Below are 22,812 nucleotides of genomic sequence, written 5' to 3'. Positions count from 1 at the left end.
TGCTAGGTTTCACTTTAATAACTAGTTTGCTGGTCAGTATCCTGTGGAGGTAGAGTGGAGGCTACAAAATATTGAGTGGAGGTAGAGGTAGATGCTACAAAATATCGTCCCTGGAGATCATTAAAAGTCTGAATGCATCCTGAAAGGTTCATTCACCTAACTCAACTGCTTTCCAAGGTAGCAAAAAGCCCATAAACTAGAATTTTTTACCTACATAAATTTGATCAGATAAACTCAGAATTTTCACCAATTTATAACGGATAGGGAAGCGTTACTGAATCTTTCCCTTTGTCGATGATGCCCGATCCTTACCACAGTCACATCTTTCAGTTAAAAAAGCCAAAATTTATTAATGACATGGGTGTTTCCTTGATTTTAACATCAGGTTTGTAGGTCTAGGAGGGCAGCTCTTCCAAAGGGGACTTCTTAGTAAAATAAAAGACAAGACAAGTGAGAGAATTGAAGGGATATATATAATTTTAGGGAAAGGGTATAGTATTTGGACAGTTTGAAGTTAGAAAACAATTCTTACTTTATAATATGCAGAATAATTGTGCCTGACGCATTTTATATGTAGATCCACTGTACTTTACCCCACCCTCCAATGTGCGAATATATAGCCCAAATTTGTTTCTAAAGTATTATATTTTCTTCATATTTTGTGATATTTCATTAGGATTGAGCATAAAAAAAACGGGTTCTAAAGAAATGAAGCAATTGAGTGAGTGGCGTATAATACACAAGCACCCCATTAAATTCCTTACTTTATGCTCCATTTCAGTATAATATTTGTTACCCTGACAATGCACACCCCCCCCCCCTGATGATTCTTGGTATAGTCCCAGGGACATATAAAAAATCAGAAGAAAACACTAAAGCAATGAAACTCTAGCTTTATAATACCCAGTATGTTTCTCTGAATCAGATTATATGGTTTCCTTCCATTGTCATTCACTTTTTAAATTTTTCAATTAGTTTTTTCGTAAATGTTGCACTCAATCACAGACAAAAATAAAGTTTTGATTGCAGAAAACCCATTATAACAAGGAATCTCTGGTGTATAAATAGATTCATTAACAGAGAAATATATTATCAGGGTTATATGTGATCAAGGAGGCACACTTGTGCCTCTATAAAGAGGCGACCCACCACAATGTTAAGCGATTTCAGTTCCTAGAGGTCGCAGAGAGACGGCGGTAATTGCATTTTGTAGCCCAAGCTCAAACTAAGAAACTTGCAAAATTTCATCCTCCTCCGACTTTATCTTCATGGGGTAAACTGGGCCGGAAGTTTGGACCCTCCCACCACAGCCCCCCTTTAACGTTGTCCGATTGGGCTGAAATTTTGAGGTTTTGCTTTTTTAGGGCTCGTAATCTTATTCTCGAAATTTCAGCTCAATCTGATCAATGCTTCTCTGTTTTCAAAAGACCCAATTTATCCACTTAAAATTCATCATTTCTTTTTTTTCTTAGCCACGCCTACAGGCCACCGTTGGCGCCTGATCCGGTTGAATGAGGACTCATTCGAAGCAGAATTCGACCTGTTAGGGCTTTTTGATATATTCAGACCGAAAAAATTATCCCCCGAATTTACATTTACGAAAAACCTAGTTTTCCTATACTAGCCCATGTTAATTTTTCCCACCACAACCCCCCTTTAATGTTGTCTGATCGGGCTGAAATTTAGAGGATAAGCTTTCCTGGGGCCTGGGAGCTTATCTTCGAAATTTGAGCTCAATCTGATCACTCCTTCCCTGTTTTCCAAAAACCAAATATCAAGTTTTGCTTGCGTCAAAAAGATTCATCACCTCACTAAAAAACAATTTCAATTATTTCTCTTTAGTGTAGCGGTGAGAGTTCTGGGTGTCATGCGGAAAACCCGAGTTCGATTAAACGATAGATCAAATTTTTTATATACTGAATTTAAATTAAAAAAAAAATTCAGTTTCTTTTTTAAATTATTTGAAAAAAATTATGTTTTCTAAAGAGTTAAAAAAAATGAGTTACAAGGTCGACCCTTAAAACACCCTGTCGAGAAAGAAAAGAATAATACACAATCATCTAACAGTTAGTCAAGCAATAATAAGTAATAAACTGTACAAAAACGTGCAGAAATTATTTGAAAAAAACTACGTTTTCTAAAGAGTTAAAGAGGCTGAGTTACAAGGTCGAACCTTAAAACGTACAGGGATTAGGAGGCACAGTTGGGGGGCTGCCTCCCCCAAACCCCCGCTTTCGCAGCCTTTAAATAAAAAAAAGTTTTTTAAACTGAAAGTAAGGAGCGACATTAAATCTTAAAACGAACAGAAATTATTCCGTATATGAAAGAGGCTGTGCCCTCCTCAACGCCTCGCTCTTTACGCTAAAGTTTGACTTTCTCACAACTCTTTTTTTAAACAATAAAAACTTTAGCGTAAAGAGCGAGGCGTTGAGGAGGGCACAGCCTCTTTCATATACGGAATAATTTCTGTTCGTTTTAAGATTTAATGTCGCTCCTTACTTTCAGTTTAAAAAACTTTTTTTTATTTAAAGGCTGTGAAAGCGGGGGGTTTGGGGGAGGCAGCCCCAACTGTGCCTCCTAATCCCTGTACGTTTTAAGGTTCGACCTTGTAACTCAGCCTCTTTAACTCTTTAGAAAACGTAGTTTTTTTCAAATAATACCATCAAGGGGGGGGGTGCATTATGAGGGCGATGACTATTATGTTGAAGAAGGGCATAAAAAAGGAATGTAATGACTGACTTGACTTAAGGCCCCTGCTGGTGGTCCAGCGTAGAGAGAGATGTGACTCTTTGCCTCCATTCCAAACAGTTCTGCGCAAGCTTGACTGGTTCTTGGAGATCAGTACCAATCATGGAGATATACTGGGTAAGGCTGTCCCTCCATCTGAACCAAGGTCTTCCACGGGGGCGCTTCCATCCATGTTGATGGGGATCCAAATTGAAAAGTATGCTGGCGGATGCTTCTTCTGGCATGCAAATTAAGTGGCCAAACCACCGTAGAGTTCTTATGGTGAGCTGACGAGAGTTGGGGGCCTGATCCGTTAGTGTTAGCAGTCGGGTGTTTGAGACGAAGTCGTGCCACTTGATTCTTCGATTCGTCTTAGGAAGTTTGTTTGGGCTACATCTATGGCATCACGAACAGAAGTAGCTGCCAGCCAAGTTTCAGCACTGTAGAGAAGGACTTGCGTTATGGTTGTGTTGTAGATCCGCATTTTTATTTTTTGTCTAATGTTGGGCTTTGACCACAAAGAACGGCATAATCAAGCCATAATAGACGCAGCTTTCGCAATGCGCGACTGGACTTCCATTTCAATTGAGCCGTTATCCAAGACAACAGATCCAAGGTAAGTAAAACACTTGACAACTTCGATAGTGTGCCCTAATATGTTGAATGATGGTGAGTTGGCGGAATTTCCTGCCGAGTTGATGATCATTGTTTTTGTTTTCTACCAGCTAAAATGTAGTCCTACTTTCAGGGCTTCTTCCAACAGTGTATTGAGATTTGCCTTGAGTTCAACTGCAGAAGTGCATATCAGGGTAATATCATCTGCGAAGTCGCAATAGGCCAGGACTCTATCGCCATATTTCAGTCCGAATTGGAGCCGATTCGTGGTTCGACCCATGACATAATCAATCACCGCGTTGAAAAGTTTAGGAGCAGCAACACAGCCTTGCCTTACACCAGTAAAACATTCTAACTTCCTATGTAGCATATTTTAACAAAAGTTTTCCAAGCACCAGTAGCAGTGACATAGGCCTGTAAGAATTGATTAAATCTGAAGGATTACCTTGTTTTCTAATTGGGATTATAATGGCCTATTTCCATATTCGTGGGAATATTTTTGTAGTCCATGCATAGTTATATACATGAAGTAAGGCATCATGAAAAATTTCTCCTGCATTTATAATCCATTGGATGCTTATTTTGTCTTCTTCTGATGAATTGGACAACCTTAAAGCCTCCTTTAGCTTGGCTTTGGTAAATATAAATACCAGTTCCTTCTTGAAATTTGTCTTCTCATGCAACTTGCACAATCTAGGCCTTCCTCTATGTACTGTGGGGACCTCGTTTTTGAAATGAATAGCAAGTGCTTTGGTAATATCTTTGTTGGTCTTTAAAGGGGTTTCCAAGAACACAAAAGTGGTTTCTGCATATAAAATAAACATCCCTAAATTCAAAATTTTTACATACACTTTTAATGGGATGAATAATCAACATTATACAACAGTTTAATTACATTTCCACTGTAATATAAACGTGTAGCAAAAATAGACTTGTAGTTACATTTAAATTATCTATAGATCAATATAAACAATACTGGAATTGGAGGAAAAAATAGATGAAAAATATTGGTGGAAAAATTTCAACTTTCAGCTCAGGATCAGCACCTGATTGACTATTGTGCAGGATATCTGGGGCTGTGCATCTGCTGCTACTTTTTCCAACTTTGCAATAAAATTTATGAAAAAAGCCATGCATCTGATAAATGTTTTGTCTGTTTTCAAATTTGTGCTGAAGATATGCCATCCTACAATTTTTTTTCATTTATGGTATTCCCACTGGAGTTAGGTTGGGAAAATGAAACTTTTAGTAATGGATCAAGGGCCAAAAACATTCTCTGGGAAGATAATGCCAAGCTACTTTGTTATCCCTCTTCTGATTTCTAAGTCTTAGGAATTTGTTTACTTGACAGTTCTATACAGTAGCACGTGAAGGGGGGCAAGGGGGCGCCCCAGTTGCCAGCCCTGGAGGGGTGACAAAAATTGGTCTAAAAGGACTTATGATTGGTTAGGGCCTACTGTGAAAAATGATGGGTAGTAAAGTAGCAATGCTACTTGGTAGTTTTCAAATTTGTTGGCAGATTTTGTCTGAAAATACTCTTTTTATATATAAAAACAATTTTTGCTCAAAGAAAAGCTGTCAAAACACAAGTTGTGCTCTGCTGTGCAAAAAGTGGGGTAGCATAAGTAGCCATGCTACTTGGCAGTTTGCATGGCCTAGTAAAATTTGTTGGCAGATTTTGTCTGAAAATACCAGTGTTTCCACTATGAATTTTTGAGGATTTCCTTAAAAATCTGTCTTCTCAAAAAAGATCAGTTCTCCAAATATTCCCTTTTGTTCAGGGTTGCCACCCCTAGTGATTTATCACTAGTGACAATCCACCCCTGATAACTGTCACTTCCACTTGACTTGACATAAATTTTTTACTACTTTTCAAAGTTTTGTCTTAGTCATTTACTATATATATATATTCACTATATATATTCAGTCATTTACTATATATATATATAGTCATTTACTATATATATAATATATATATATATATATATATATATATATATATATGGGTTTTAATACAGTAAATACATGGGTTTTAAATACAGTAAATTTTGTTAAATTTGTAAGATAAATATATATATATATATATATATATATATATATATATATATATATATATATATATATATATATATATATATATATATATATATATGTATATATATATATATATATATATATATATATATATATATATATATATATATATATATATCATTCAATCACCTGGGTGTTTGAAGTCAAAGAACAAAAAATCATGGATAAGCCTATAATAAAATACAAAAGCTATAGGTATTCTTGTATTTTCTCTTAAAACATTTATAACAAAAGCCCCTGCTCATTTTAGCTATACTTAATGTAAGCTACAAATTAGAACAGTTTTGTTTGATATTGTAATAATAATGTTAATATGCTGTAATTTGCTTAAATTTATGAAATTTATTTACATTAAAATGTTTACATACCAATGTTATACAGCATCCAATTTACCTTTCCTTTCACTCCTTAATTTAAACACTTTAAATAGTTTTTTTTAATTGTATGTTTCCACCATAAACAAATATAACCAAACAATGTTTATATGTTTGTTGCATTCAAGTAAAGTTGGCTTCGGCCTATACCTATTGAAATTTTGACAAAAGAAAATTTTACCTTAATTTTCAGTTATCAGTTTCTTTTTCTTAAGATTTAGTTCTGAAAATGAAATTAGCCTACTGTAATTTTAGTTAAAATTTAAGCCATATCAATGGATTTTTTTCTAAATTCAGGAAATGTAGCCTATTTGCAGATCTTTAAAACCTTGTAAATTTGGATTGAGACAAGTGGTGAAGCTGAATAAAAGTTTTCTTCTACTTCATTTAAGCAGAAGGTCTGTTTTGCAAGGTTTTACTTTCATAATAGGCTAGCCTACAATGATTTTAAAGGTCATATAAGGTCACTGTGCACTAGAGGGAGAAGGAGTGGAGTTAGGTACCTCAAAATACTTTCCTGGGACACAGTTTAGTCTGTAAACCCATCCCTTTCATTTTCCTAACCTAGCATAGGCATAGGGAGGGGGGCCGCTGCCCCCTAGACCTTCAAGTTTACATTAGATATGGCTGAAAAAGCAGATGGTTTGGAAAAAGCAGTTGATAAAACTCCATCACACTATCAACTGCCCCCCCCCCCCCAGACAATATGCCGCCTATGCCCATGTAACCTAGCCCTTTCCAAGAGAGTAAAAATTAGCTAAAGAGCAGATCTATTTGCTAGATTTCAATTGGTAAAATTCTACTTTAGTTACTTTTGGCTATCTTGGAAAGGAGTTTGGTTAGGGAAATGAAACTATCAGGCATGGGTCTATAGAATAAAGTATGTCATGAGAAGGTATTTTGAAGTACCTACCTCTACCCTTTCTCTCTATTGATGGTCCTTATTTCTGATGACCTTTAAATTTGTGTATTGTAAAAGTAAAACCTTGCAAAATAGATCTTCTGCTTAAATTAAGTGCAACAAAATTGTTTTCATCTTCACAGCTTTGCTCAGTTCAAATTTATAAGGTTTTGAAGATATGCAAATACATTTCCTAAATTTTGAAAAAAAACTTGATATGGCTTAATTCTACTCAAATAACAAGAATTGCATTGTCAGAACTAAAGCCAAAGAAAAAGAAATAGGTAACTGAAAATTAAAGTAAATTTTGTTTAGTCAAAATTTCAATAGGTATTGACCTGTCAAGTTGACATATTTCAAGACCCTCTATAGAGAGACGGAATGGAGCGAAGTAGCTTACATAAAAAGACATTCCTAGGACACAACTTAGTATGTAGAACCATCCCTGAAAGTTTCATTTTCCTAACCTAACCCCTTTCCAAGATAGCCACCAGAAGCTAAAGTCGAAATTTACCTTTCAATTTTATAACACGAATATTTTCAAAAATCAGAGCCTTCTAGAGGGAGAAGGAGTGGAGGCAGAAATACTTTCCCTGGACATACTTGTCTGTAGACCCATCCCTGAAAGTTTCACTTTTCTAACCTAGCTCCTATCAAAGATAGCAAAAAGTAGCTAAACTAGAATTTTAACCAAGTTACACACCTTTGGAACAAAAAACTTAATTAAGCAGTTAGCACTTCTAATAATAATCATGTCTCAGTTGAATTTTTTGCTTGACAAGTTTTCGATAAACCAACTTCTTTGCCGAAATTACTTAAATAAATCCTTAAAGGAGTAAAAAATGAAGTAAAATAAAATGTTAACTTTCAACAATAAATTATAAAGAGGTAATTCTAATTGCAAGAATCACTAGAAATTAGATGAATAACTTGCTAATGATTGCACATTTGCATGTTGGGGTGCACATTTATTTCAGTAAATACTGAAATGGTAACTAATAATTCTAAAATTAAAATTTTGAAAAGAAATAATCACTGGTTTTGAAACTGGAACTGGTCTCTACAATTTTGTCAAAAGGCTTGATTTAAAATAAAAGAAATAAGATACTGTCTCACTGAAAGATAGTTTATAAAATTACATTGGCTTATTTATAGGTCTAACTAGTAATCTTCTACTAAATTGTGATTTTTTTTTGAGGGGAGGGGACTTTAGTGTGCCTTCATACTTAGCCTATAGGCTAGAGAAAAGAAATTAGCCTAAGTTAAAAGTTAAAATTCTAGTTTAGCTACTTTATGCTATCTTGGATAGGGGTTAGGCTAGGAAAATGAAACTTTCAAGGATGGGTCTACAGACTTTAATAGCCTAGCCTATCTCCTGGAAATGTATTTTGAAGCAGCCTTTCTTCTATTTAACAGCAGCCTACCTACCACCAATCCTTCTCTCTCTAGAGGGCTCTGACTTTGAAATTGGTAAATTTTTACCAAATCATATTGTTGACTTACAAATAAAGTGAACATACCACTTGATGTCTTTTTTTACACTCTTTCCAAATATAATAATCATTTTTGTTGGAAATGAATTTTACCCTCACCCCTATATACCAATTCAGGGTATATATCTGCACATTAGGGGGTGGGGTAAAGTTTAAACTTGGTAAATATCTACCAAATCATATTATTGAGTTAGGAATAAAGTGAATACACCATATATACCTAACCTAACGTAACCTAACCCTTAATTGGAATATTTAGGGGGGGGGGCTGAAATTAATTTCCAATAGAAATGATTAGGCCTAGCATATTATATTTCTAATCAGCATAAAAAAGGCATCAAATGGTGTATTAACTTTTGTCCTAACTCAATAATGTGATTTGGTAGATATTTACCTTAAACCTACCTCCCATTTACATCAGAAACAAAATTTGCCCCCCCCCTCTAATGTGCAAATATATACCCTGAATTGGTATATATAGGAGTGGGGGTAAAATTCATTTATGACAAAACAAATATTATATTTGGAAAGAGCATAAAAAAGGCATCAAGTGGTATATTCACTTTATTCATAAGTCAATAATATGATTTGGTAAAAATTTACCATTTTTGCTGTTAGTATTATTGACTTAGGCTACACATAAAGTGAACATAGCCTACCACTCAATGCCTTTTTTATGCTCTAGGATATATGAATAGCCTATAATGATTGCTTCTACCACAAATTAAAATTTACCCCCCCCCCTAATGTGCAAATATATACCCTGAATTGTAACCACACAAATAAGTTATAAACTCTAGTTAAGTTATTGGAAAGTGGTCAAAAATATAGGCTATCACTAGTTTATAAACAAGTTTTTCAAGAGTAACACATTCCAAAAATACTTATTTATAACAATTAAAACCTTATTTGTTAGCCTAGGCAACTCAAATATAAAATGTTTTCCTACTGTTTCAAGTTTTTTGAGTACCATCAACAAAAATAGCACTAAATTTTGCCATCAACAATTCATGGTATATTCCAATTCATGGTGCATATTTTCAAATTGGGAGGGTGGGGGTGGGTATATTTGAATTTGGAATAGAAGCAATTATTATATTTGTAAAGAGCATAAAAAAGGCATCAAGTGGTATGTTCACTCTATTTGTGAGTCAATAATATGAACTGCAAAAAAATTACCTAAAAATCTTTGTATTGTAAAATTGGAACCTTGTAAAATAGATCTTATATTTAAATAAAGTAGGCCTTTAAAAAAATTGTTTTCAGCTTCACAGCTTTGCTCAATCTCAATTTATGAGGTTTCAAAGATCTGGAAATAGCCTACATTTCATAAATTTAAAAATACAAACATTGATATGGCTAAAATTCTACTCAAATAACAGAAATAGCGTTTTCAGAACTAAAACCAAAAAAAAGGAACTGATATATGAAAATTAAGGTTTGAAAATTAATTTTTGTTTTTTTCAAAATTTCAGTAGGTGTAGATTTAATACATAAAATGCAGAGTTATTCACTTTGCAGCAAATAACTATCTGTGCCATTGTTTTGTGGAATCCATTGATGGTTCAAAACAGCCATTCATAGCCTATGCAGTCATAGCCAAAAAGATCTGGTAGTCTTGGTTAATGATAAACTTTAGTTTAATTTTCACATATAGTCTATAGTAACAAGAGCCAACACATGGGTGCCAGCAAGGGGGGCAGGGGGGCCATGCCCCCCTGGAAATTTGGGACTATAAAGTAATTATAAGGAAATCAAAGGAAAGCGAGCATAATAGGGAAAACAATGGAATAAATGTGTGTTGCCCCAGTGTTGGCTGCCTGCCAATAGATTTTGACCTTTAAGGGCTGGGCACACATGGCTGATTTTGGGAACCAATTTCAGCATCAGTGGACAAATGATAGGGGTAAGAAAGATTTCATGCACAAGATTTTCAAAACAAAAAATCATGGACACAAATAGTCAACTGGCGTTTATTAATAGCTGCATGATTAATCTCAGCTTAGTTCTCAGCTCAGTAGCGGGGTCTTTCACCACAGATATCTCTGGCTGACTATTTATTTGTATTCCTATTTTTTGTGATGATCATGATGAAAATTAGCGCAGATTTTGTAAATTGGTGCAAAAAACTAGAAAATTTTTCAAGCTCAAATCAATGCTTATTTGTATTAAAATTGGTGCTGATTTGGAAATCAGTTCCCAAAATCAGCTACGTGTGCCCAGCCCTTTAATAAGGAAAATACAAATTCTAATTTGTGACTGAGTGACCTCTTTCGAGTTTTCCATAAACATTTTTTCTATATGATTTGATTGGAGCAACCAAAAAAAAATTAATTCTTCATAGTAATGAATGATAATTAAATAATGATCCTTGTGAATAACGGAAATATAAGAGTCTAACTATTGATAAAATCAAATCAAAAAATCAGCTTTTTATGGTGATCCTAAATATGTATTTGTTTATTTGTAATTAGTGCAATTATTAGTCCACAAGAAAGTTTGTATAATTATAGAACACACAAGGAAAACAACTTAATAAGGGGTAATTTCAGTAAAAATATGCTGGCAACTTTAGCTTGCATTGCAAGAGTACCCATGAGATGATATATGAAGCCACTATAATCAGATATACTAACTCTATAATTTTTATATACTAATTTTTTATATCTATATCTATAATTTTTTATATCTATAATTTATATCTATAATATAAATTTTTATATCTATAATTTTTATATACTAACTTATAATTTTTCTGTTTTATTATCATTTTTTTCAGGAGTGATTGGATTTATCTAGTTGTCACTTTCAAAAAGATTTAATTTTCTACAGTTATGAAGTATAAAGGTGTCAAATATATTTGTTTTCTTGTATTCAAAGTTAAATTAAAAATATTGAGTTAAAAATCTTTATTTGATTTTTTTAATCTTAGTTTTAATGTTTTACTTTTAACAAACTACTTTGGTAATGCGTCATTTTTTATAAACACTGAGTCTAAAGGCATTAAATATTTTGGTGTTTGATAACCAAGTTCAAAACTGTTGACATTCTTAAAAAATATCCATTCCATGCTTTGGTATTGCTCAACAGAGCTGAATGCTGGGATTTTATATCTTGTTTTTTTTAAGTAGGCTATTGTTTTGTGTATTTTTTGTAATTACTTTCTTTTTTCATTTTTATATACTTTTATTTTAATTGACATACTTTTTCCATTGTCTTTGGAAAAATGTTTGTCTCTAAGCTTCATTAAATAAATAAAAATAAGTTGTTTCAACTGAAAGTAAGGAGCAATATTAAAACTTAAAATGAATAGAAATTATTATGTATATGTGGGGGGTTGCCCTCTCCTCAGCACCTCACTCTTTACACTGCAGTTTTTTGGCACTTTAAAAAAGTTACTTATTGTTCTAACTAAATGACCCATGCATTTCAGGAGTCATTTTTAAAGGATTGCAACAAAATGTAAACTTTAGTGTAAAGAGTGAAGTGTTGAGGAGGGGGTGACCCTCCTCATATACATAATAATTTCTGATTGTTTTATAAATAATTCTAGGATATCTGGCTCAACCTCTACAGAAAAATCCCCCTCCCCACAGAAACATCCTCTGGACAATTTAATCCTGGCAAAAATTACCCTGGACAATTACCTTTAACATCTCTATGTGTAAAATTGAATTGGTAAAGAGAAAGCAAGACATATAAAATAAATTTTGTATAGGAAGTCTGGCAAATTTCCGCTGAAAAGTTCACCCCCTGGAAACTTCCCTCCATGGAAAATTATCCCTGTGTAAAATCCTCCCAGCAGAAAATTTACCCTCTCCTCCTCACCTGAAAAATGTATGCATACTTCCCAATAACAAATACTATATGTAAACCACAGTTTATAGAATTATCCAGTAAGCTTATCGCAGATCATTTCTGGTCTTCTTTCTCGGTGCTAACAAAAAGCTCCTACCACTTATTTCTGCATTAGCGGGAATGCGGGTTAGTCTGTTTCCGATTGTTTCCATGCACTTTGTTGGAAACAATCGGAAACAGACTAACCCGCATTCCCGCTAATCTGACTTTGCTTGTGTTTATATCTGCAAAAACGTTCTCCGGAGCACTCGCACCCCGGTCCGGGTTTTTATAATGGGTGAGATAGAGAATGATCATACTGGATAATTATATGAACTGTGATGTAAACAAAGGGCAAATTTTGTAACTTAAAAACCTTTCCCCATGGGCTGCAGGGGATCATTTTATCTCTAAAGACATAGCTATTTTGCCTTTCAACTATGCTGAACAAAATAGCAATCTCAAAATTTTGTTTGGACAATTTTGGGAAAAAAGTGGCATGGGAGGGGGCCTTGTTGTCCTCCAATTTTTTGATCACTTAAAAAGAGAAATAAAACTTTTCATTTCTATTAGAATGAGCTCTCTTGACATTCTAGGCCCACTGGGTTGATATGATCACCCCTGGGGGAAAAAAACATGCATCTGTGATTGTTCTTCTGGCAAAAATAACAAAATTTCAAATTTTTGCATATATGAGCTTGAAACCTCTGCAGTAGGGTTCTTTGATATGTTGAATCTGACGGTATGATTTTCATTAAACTTCTATGACTTCTAGAGGGTCTTTCTCCCTTTTTTGAAAATCAGACAAATTTTCTCAGGTTTGTAGCTTTCGAAGGGTTAGACTAAACTTAATGAAACTTATATATTTGGAATCCACATAATAAGCCAATTCTTTTGATATATCTATTGGTATCAAAATTCGGTTTTTTATAGTTTGGTTATTATTGAGCTAGATTGCTCCATACTTACTGTTTGTTACCACAAACTGTTTGATTATATATCAAAATCCAAACAGAGATCATTGAAATATTGATTGTTTTTCTGCAGTTACCAAAAGTATTGCATTCATAAAACTTTACAGTTTCATGAAATGTAATTAAACAAATAGAAAAGGTTTTTCAACTAAAGAAAGGAGCAAGTTTAAAACCTAAAACAAATTGAAATTACTCTTTATATAAGGGGGACTGCCCCCTTCTGAACATTCTGCTCATTAAACAAAAGTTTTTTGTCCTTTGAAAAATCTTTTTTTTTTTCAATTATATATTTTCTTTAAAAATTTTGACAAAAGCCAAACTTCACTGTAAAGAGTAAGGAGCTAAGGAGGAGACAACCCTCTTCATATAAAGAATAATTTGTTCACATAGGTTTCAAATCTGTTCCTTGTTTTCAGTTGAAAAGCTCCTTTTATTTTATTTTATTTCTGATTGTTTTCCAAGTCATACCCAGGAATAACCAAGATATAATTTGAGGTACCGGTCCCTTAAATCACTGGTCAATTGCTTTTAAAATGTGTAAATCAATAATTGTATGTTGATTAGTACCATCCTACGTTTAAATTTGTAATTTCAATTTTGGATAAAATTTTAATACACTTAAAAAATTGGTTATCAATAGCAATTTTGGTAAAAAATCCTTGTTAATATTACTACTAAAGAATATCAGTTGGATGAAAAGGAGTATTATTTTTTGTATGGATGGAAGTTCTGTGAGACTTTTGATCTTCTATATAACTTAAGCCACCAAAACATCTACAATTGTATTTTCTTATTGATAAATACATTACATACATTTGTTTAAATACATTGAAGTACTTCATATATATATATATAGAAAAAGGAAAATATTACCATTTAAAATTGCTGAAAAGTAAGTTCCTAGCAGTATTTGCCACCCCAAAGAAATTTCCTGGCAAGTTTGATGATGGCCTGCCTTGCCTTTTCAACCTCTGTGCTGGTAGATATGGGGATGTAACATTTTAGCTGTATAGAGAAAAATTTTAATTAATTCCTACTCCCCCCTACCTCTTTTAACATTTATATGAAGCCTCATAAAGAGTAAGCAATTCGTCCATTAAAATGTACTTTTTTATGAATCTACCCTATCCCCTGCTAAACAGTGACTCACCTCCCTCCTCCCTCATTATAGATGATACGCAATTACAGATCACCAAACATAGCCTAATTTCATAACAAATAAAGCAAATCAACTTGGTTGAATCCAGTACTGCCACTGTGTGGCATTACTTCTTTAGCAACTGGGAAGCCTAAAATATAGTTATTGATACCTTTAGATCAATTAGCTTCTCAGAATTATAAATTGATTACAAATTCGTCCTCTTTGAAGTAAATTTGTAGTTTGGTGCCCTAAAATGGCAGAAAACAAGACTTTCCTTTGCCCAATCTGTATGGTCACTTATAAAAGAGCTTTAAATTTACATTTAAATGAGCTCCCTCCCAATTATCTTGGACCTTTGTTTTTTTTCAGTTGAAAAAAACAAGTTTTTTCAACTGAAAGTAAGAAGCAACATTAGAAATTAAAACGAGCAGAAATTATTACGTATATGAGGGGGTTCTCCCCCAAGTCAATACCTTGCTCTTTATGCTACGGTTTTTTTACTGCTTTCAAAAGAGCTATCAAAGGCCTTTGTTATTCAGGGGTTTGTGAATTAAATTTTTTTTTAACTTTTCAAACAGTTTGTGGTAACGAACTGTAAGTAAGGAGCAACCAGCTCAATGGTAACCGAAACTCTAAAAAACGGAATTTTGATACCAATAGATGTATCAAAAGAATCAGATTTTAATTCTGATTTGAAATATGTAAGTTTCATCAAGTTTAATCTTACCCATCAAAAGTTACGCGCCTCATAAAATTTGGCTGATTTTCAAAAAAAGGGGGAAAGACCCCCTAAAAGATAGAACCTTAATGAAAATCACACCATCATATTCAGCGTATCAGAGAACCCTACTGTAGAAGTTTCAAGCTCCTATCTACAAAAATGTGGAATTTTCCATTTTTTGCCAGAAGAAAGATCACAGATGTGTTTTTTTATTTTATTTTTTTTTTTTTAAGGGGTAATCGTATTGACCCAGTGATCCTAGAATATCGTAGGAGGGCTCATTGGAACGGAATTTAAAAGTTCTAGTGCCCTTTTTAAGTGACCAAAAAAATGGAGGGCAACTAGGGCCCCTCCCACGCTCATTTTTTTCTCAAAGTCATCCAATTAAAATTTTGAGATAGCCATTTTGTTGAGCATAGTCGAAAATCTAATAAATATGTCTTTTAGGATGACTTAATACCCCACAGTTCCCAGGGGAAGGGCTGCAAGTTATGAACTTTGCCCATTGCTTACATATTGCATTGGTTATTGGGAAGTATGCAGACATTTTCAGGAAGGATTTTTCTTCTGGTGGGGGGGGGGGTGAGGCTGGAGGTTAGTTGGGAGAATCTTTCCGTGGAGGATGTTTCTTTGGGGTAAGGGACATTTCTAGGAAGGGGGCAGGATTATGAAGGGAGATTTCCAAGCATTATTTAAAAAAACGATCAGAAATTAGATTTTAAAAAAACAAGTTTTTTCAACTGAAAGTACGAAGCAACATTAGAACTTAAAACAAACAGAAATTCTTACGTATATTAGGGGGTTCTCCCCCAAGTCAATACCTCGCTCTTTACGGTACAGTTTTTTTTTAGTGCTTTCAAAAGAGCTATCTATTCTAATTAAATGGCCTTTGTGATTCAGGGGTTTGTGAATTAAATTCTTTTATTTTTTTAACGTAAAGAGCGTGGTATTGACTAAGCAGAGAACCTCCTCATATACGTAATAAAATATACGTAATAAAAAAAACAAGCGATACGGCTCAATAGTAATCGATCTTTAAAAACGGAATTTTGATGTCAATAAATGTATCAAAAGAATGGGCTTATAATGCTGATTCTAAATATATAAATTTTATTAAGTTTAGTATTACTCATCAAAGGCTACAAGCCTGAGAAAATTTACCTGATTTTTTAAAGAGAGGGAAACATCCCCTACAAGTGAAAGCATTTTAATAAAAATCACACCGTCAGATTCAGCGCATCAGAAAACCCTATTACATAAGTTTCAAGCTCGTATTTGCAAAAATCTGCAACTTTGTATTTTTTGCCAGAAGAAAAATATACGAATATAGAAGTTCGTTACGTAAGTTAATTTGTAAATTACGTCAGAACCAATTTTAGAGACAGTCATTTAGCAAAAGAAAATTAAAATTTTAGGCAAATTTTGTATACTTATTCAATGACCGTGAGCCAAAATAAAAGCTGCATTAACTAAAAAACGATCAAAAATTAAATAAAAAAACAAGTTTTTTAAACTGAAAGTAAGGAGCGATATTAAAACTTAAAACGAGCAGAAATTATTCCGTATATGAAAGGGGCTGTCCCGTCTTCAACGCCACGCTCTTTACGCTAAAGTTTGACTCTGTCTCACAACATTATTTTTTAAAACAATAAAAAAAATTAGCGTAAGGAGCGAGGCGTTGAGGAGGGGACATCCCCTTTTATATACGGAATATTTTTTTTCATTTTAATTTTTAATATCGCTCCTTACTTTCAGTTTAAAAAACTTTGTTTTTATTTATAACGTAAAGAGCGTGGTATTGACTAAGGGGAGAACCCCCTCATGTACGTAATAACATATACGTAATAAAAAAAAAAACAATACAAAAAATCAAGCTATGCAGCTCAATAGTAATTGAAACTTTTAAAAACGGAATTTTGATGTCAATAAATGTATCAAAAGAATGGGTTTATAATATTGATGCTAAATATATGCATTTTATCAAGTGTAGTATTATTTGTTAAAAGCTATAAGCCTGAAAACATTTACCTGATTTTTAAATAGGGAGGACACATGTCCTACAAGTGAAAGAATTTTAATGAAAATGACACCGTCAGATTCAGCGTATCAGAAAACTACTTTACTTACGTTTCATGCTCATATCTGAAAAAATCGACAACTTTGTATTTTTTGCCAGAAGAAAAATATACGAATATAGAAGTTCGTTACGTAAGTTAATTTGTAAATTACGTCAGAACCAAATTTAGAGACAGCCATTTAGCAAAAGAAAAGTAAAATTTTTAAGAGCAAGGCGTTGAGGAGGGGACAGCCCCTTTCCTATACTGAATAATTTCTGTTCGTTTTAAGTTTTAATGTCGCTCCTTACTTTTAGTTTAAAAAACTTGTTTTTTTATTTAATTTCATAGGATATAGCCTATCTGTTGGATTTGTCACAAGTGCTGGAGATGAAATTTTTACTTTGTGTGGGTAGGCCTATTGGTGGCTTGAGCAGCTAGGTGTATGTAGTCGAATTTTTTTTTTCATTTTCTTTGGATTAGAATATAATTTTCTCGAGGGGGGGGGGAGGGCAAACCAAGATCCGGACCTAAATATATTTAATATAAATTCTAGTTTAGGGGCTTCTTGCTATCTTTGAATTTAATTAAGTTAGGTGAATGAAATCTTCAGTAATGAATCCAGGGTCAAAAACACACACTGGGAAAGTACGCCTATTGCCAGCTTTTATGTCTATCCTTGTCTAATTTCTAGGGCCTTCAAGATTGCATAGCATGACAGCTTAATTTTGAGTTTTTGGTCTCTTCTTTATTGGCTTAAGCTTTTTGAAAAATGCAATTCCTGTTATCGCGGTGAAATTTAAGCCACGTCAAGGGTTCTCTGCGAATTTAAGAAATAATTCTAAAGGTCTTTAAAACCTTATAAGTTAGGATTGAACAAAGGTATGAGGATCAAAACACTTTTCTAGTGCTTCTTTCGAGCAGAAGATTTATTTTGCTAGGTTTCACTTTAATAACTAGTTTGCTGGTCAGTATCCTGTGGAGGTAGAGTGGAGGCTACAAAATATTGAGTGGAGGTAGAGGTAGATGCTACAAAATATCGTCCCTGGAGATCATTAAAAGTCTGAATGCATCCTGAAAGGTTCATTCACCTAACTCAACTGCTTTCCAAGGTAGCAAAAAGCCCGTAAACTAGAATTTTACCTACATAAATTTGATCAGATAAACTCAGAATTTTCACCAATTTATAACGGATAGGGAAGCGTTACTGAATCTTTCCCTTTGTCGATGATGCCCGATCCTTACCACAGTCACATCTTTCAGTTAAAAAAGCCAAAATTTATGAATGACATGGGTGTTTCCTTGATTTTAACATCAGGTTTGTAGGTCTAGGAGGGCAGCTCTTCCAAGGGGGACTTCTTAGTAAAATAAAAGACAAGTGACAGAATAGAAGGGATATATATAATTTTAGGGGGAAGGTAAAGTATTTGGACAGTTTGAAGTTAGAAAACAATTCTTACTTTATAATATGCAGAATAATTGTGCCTGACGCATTTTATATGTAGATCCGCTGTACTTTACCCCACCCTCCAATGTGCGAATATATAGCCCAAATTTGTTTCTAAAGTATTATATTTTCTTCATATTTTGTGATATTTCATTAGGATTGAGCGTAAAAAAAAACGAGTTCTAAAGAAATGAAGCAATTGAGTGAGTGGTGTATAATACACAAGCACCCCATTAAATTCCTTACTTTATGCTCCATTTCAGTATAATATTTGTTACCCTGACAATGCACGCCCCCCCCCCTGATGATTTTTGGTATAGTCCCGGGAAAATATAAAAAATCAGAAGAAAACACTAAAGCAATGAAATTCTAACTTTATAATACCCAGTATGTTTCTCTGAATCAGATTATATGGTTTCCTTCCATTGTCATTCACTTTTTAAATTTTTCAATTAGTTTTTTCGTAAATGTTGCACTCAATCACAGACAAAAATAAAGTTTTGATTGCAGAAAACCAATTATAACAAGGAATCTCTGGTGTATAAATAGATTCATTAACAGAGAAATATATTATCAGGGTTATATGTGATACCATCAAGGGGGGGGTGCATTATGAGGGCGATGACTATTATGTTGAAGAAGGGCATAAAAAAGGAATGTAATGACTTACTTGACTTAAGGCTCCTGCTGGTTGTCCAGCGTAGAGAGAAATAAAACTCTTCGCTTTTGTTCCAAACAGTCTTGTGAAAGTGTGACTAATCCTTAGAGATCAGTACCGATCACGAAAATGTACTAGGTAAGGATGCTGCTCCATATGAGCTGGGATCTTCCACGGGGACGCTTCCAGTCATGTTGGGGGGGATCAAAATTAAAAAGTGTGCTGGCGGGTACTTTTTTTTGAATGCGAATTAAGTAGCCAAACTACCGTAGGGTTCTTACGGCGAGCTGATGAGAGTTGGGGGTCTGATCCGTTAGTGTCAGCAATCGGGTGTTTGAGACGAAGTCGTACCACTTTATCTCTTTGATTCGTCTTAGGAAGTTTGTTTGGGCTACATCTATGGCATCACGAACAGAAGTAGCTGCCGGCCAAGTTTCAGCACCGTAGAGAAGGACTTGCGTTACGGTCGTTTTGTAGATCCGCATTTTTATTTTTTGTCTATTGTTGGGCTTTGACCACAAAGAACGGCATAATCGAGCCATAATAGTTGCAGCTTTCGCAATGCGCGACTGGACTTCCATTTCAATTGAGCCGTTATCCGAGACAACAGATCCAAGGTAAGTAAAACACTTGACAACTTCGATAGTGTGCCCTAATATGTTGAATGATGGTGAGTTGGCGGAATTTCCTGCCGAGTTGATGATCATTGTTTTTGTTTTCTACCAGCTAATATGTAGTCCTACTTTCAGGGCTTCTTCCGACAGTGTATTGAGAGCTGCCTTGAGTTCAACTGCAGAAGTGCATATCAGGGTAATATCATCTGCGAAGTCGCAATAGGCCAGGACTCTATCGCCATATTTCAGTCCGAATTGGAGCCGATTCGTGGTTCGATCCATGACATAATCAATCACCGCGTTGAAAAGTTTAGGAGCAGCAACACAGCTTTGCCTTACACCAGTATCTCTCTCGAATAGTGGGTTTCGGCGACCATTAACCTGGACGGAGCTTTTTGTACCAGTGTAGAGCGCCTTTAACAGGCGGCAATATTTATCAGGGAGTCCCATTCGTTTTAGTATCAGCCAAAGGGACTCACGGTTGATCGAGTCTAAAGCTGCTTTAAAGTCAACAAATGCAATATATGCTGTACGCTGGAACTCTCGGGCTTTCTCGATGACCTGTCGAATAGTGTATATCTGCTCGGTCGTGGATCTGTTGGGCATGAAACATGCTTGCTGAATCCGGCGGCGCTTACGAATGAACTAGATACTCTTATCAAGTAACGTTATGGTGAATAGTTTGCCAGGCACTTACAGGAGGGTGATTCCTCTGTAATTCGAGCAATCGCTATGGCTACCTTTCCGCTTCCATAGAGGAAAGATTACTCCTTCCTTCCATTCTTCAGGTACGAATTCGGTTGACCAGACGAGGGAGAACAGCATATGCAGCCAAAGTAGCATTGCGAGTTCTCCCAAATTTAGCAGCTCAACGGTGATCCCGCAGGTTCCTGGTGCCTTGTTGTTCTTCATTCTCCGCAGGGCATTTTGCATCTTTTCTACCGAGGGAGGATCAGGCTTTGGTAGATTTTTTTATGTTGTTTGCTGAGTGGATGTTGTTAGATTGGGGTCAACGACGATTTTTTCGGCGTTTAATAGCTTTGCGAAGTGCTCCCTCCATCGATCAAGTTGCGCGTTTTCATCTTCCAGCATATGACCAGAGACAGATTTAACTGCACCTATGTCTGGTGGTTTCCCATCGCTAAGGTCTCTGACAAGCTTGAAAAGTGACCTGGCGTCGCCTTTTCGTGCCGCATCTTCTAGCTCTTGAGATTTTTTATCAACAAATTGTTGTTTATCACGGTGAATAATATTGCTTCTAATCCCTTTTAGCCGTCTGTAGGAGGGCATATCTCCGGCCAGCCGCGCTTTCCGGAGCTTTTCAATGATTTGCAGTGCTTCTTGCAATAGCCAGGGCTTCTTTGCCAGGACAACCGACAGTGTTAGTGGCAACTTCTAGTACACCCTTTTTATAAGTCTGCCAGGACGTGTCTGGGTCAACAAGTGTATCCACAGTTCCAGACATTCAAACCTATTCTGAATTTCTACTGAGTACTTTTGGCGGAATGCCTCAATTTTTAGTTTCTGGGTGTCTAGTTTTGTCTGGCGCCGTTCTGAAGGCTGGGCTTTAAGACGCAGGCGGAAGTTTGCAGCAACTAACCGATGGTCTGTATTTCCTATCTCAGCTCCACGATATGTTCTACAGTTCGTAAGAGATGTGCGCCATCTTTGGTTGACTATGACATAGTCAATTATCTTCCGCGTTCGCCCATCGGTGCTATACCATGTTGGCTTATAGATGTCTTTCCTGTGAAACAGGGTGTTGGCAATGACCAACTTGTGCATAGCGCACAGCTGGAAGAGTCGGTTCCCATTTTCATTCAACAAGTCAGGGGTAACCGGTCCAACTACAGATTTAAAAGCTCCGCTGGGGTTGGATACAGTTGCATTGAAATTGCCCACCAAGGCCAAAACATCGTGAGGGGAAATCCGGGATAGAGCAGATGTCAGAGCTGAGTAGAATTTGTCTTTTTCGACCTCTGGGGAGACATTTGTTGGTGCGTAGCACACAATAACCGATATCTTCCCATGCTTGTGGTTGAAGCGAGCAATGAGTAGTCTATCCGATATTGGGTTGCGGGATATGAGGCATTTCTTTGCCTTCTTGTTTAGGAGCAGGCCTACACCGCTGCTTCCACTGGAGGTTTGCCCTGACCGAATCATCCTGTGACCTGTACTGGCGATTTCTTCATCGCCTGTTCCCGTCAAATGTGTTTCTGTCATTCCAAGTATGTCAATCCCACATCTTAACATCTCCAGCCCTAGAAGGTCTTTGGATCCCGGCTTATTCATGGTTAAAACATTCCAGGTGGCTATTCTCAACCCACCTTGGTCACCAAGGTTCAAAGTATGTCCGGGGCGTGCCGAGGTCGTAATAAATTAAAGCCAATTAGATCCCAGGCTTGAGTTTCATTTCTTTTCATTGCAATTATTTTCAGGAGGAGAGTCCCAAACCCAACGGTACCTAGGCCCGGGTTCTGACTAAGAAACCCTGGGGTGGGCTCCACCCGCACCCATGAGACTGGGGTGGCCCTATTTGGAGCGATTAGTTAGGGGTTTAAGCCCCATATCCAGTGGCACGGGGTCAGCAAACAAAGTTTGCATCCCTCCGGACGAGCTCCATTCACCACCAATAATGGAACTGTATTTATTTTATTAAAATGTTTCCTTAAGAAGAGCTGCTCTCCTAAACTGTTACCGATTTGAAGGCTACTACTGAAGCGGCAAATTTCGAGATTCATAAACAAACGGGAAAACTGCCGTTCCAAGTTTTCTTCTTTTTTTATATCAAAAGCTGCGCCTTGGGCCCAAATATTTACTCGATTAGGCAATTACAAGTTGTAGCCTATGCTTAAAAGTTGAACATTAGGTAACAGGGTATATTAGCGGCTCCGTCTTAGAAAATAGGTTGATAAAATAAAACTAGTACCACTAGGTTCCTTTTTTTGTGACGATGCACCCCCCCCCTCTAGGATGGTCAGAGCCATTGCCCTAGGATATATACAAAACTAAAAGATTACACCACAAAAAAATAAAAATTCTTACTTTATACTATGCAACATACTTACGTTAATCAGATTATCATGTTCCCTTCCATTGCTTTCCACATTTTCAAATAATATATTTATCACTCAACTCTATTGCAGTGACATATGCCTAGTA

At 35.5% G+C, this 22,812-nt stretch overlaps 1 protein-coding gene across 1 annotated transcript; it reads right to left on the bottom strand.

The window, feature by feature from the left end:
* Nucleotides 1-21,045: 21,045 nt before the first annotated feature.
* LOC148955466 (protein CFDP2-like) lies at nucleotides 21,046-21,942 on the bottom strand. Its single transcript, XM_089107410.1, has one exon. It carries the CDS (start codon nucleotides 21,940-21,942, stop codon nucleotides 21,046-21,048), a length of 897 nt encoding a protein of 298 aa, XP_088963536.1.
* Nucleotides 21,943-22,812: the final 870 nt, after the last annotated feature.

Source organism: Artemia sp. Qi Xiang Cuo, chromosome 2 (genome assembly GCF_049724085.1).
Source record: "Artemia sp. Qi Xiang Cuo chromosome 2, ASM4972408v1, whole genome shotgun sequence".
NCBI classification, from domain to species: domain Eukaryota; kingdom Metazoa; phylum Arthropoda; class Branchiopoda; order Anostraca; family Artemiidae; genus Artemia; species Artemia sp. Qi Xiang Cuo.
This window is presented reverse-complemented; position numbering and strand designations above follow the sequence as displayed.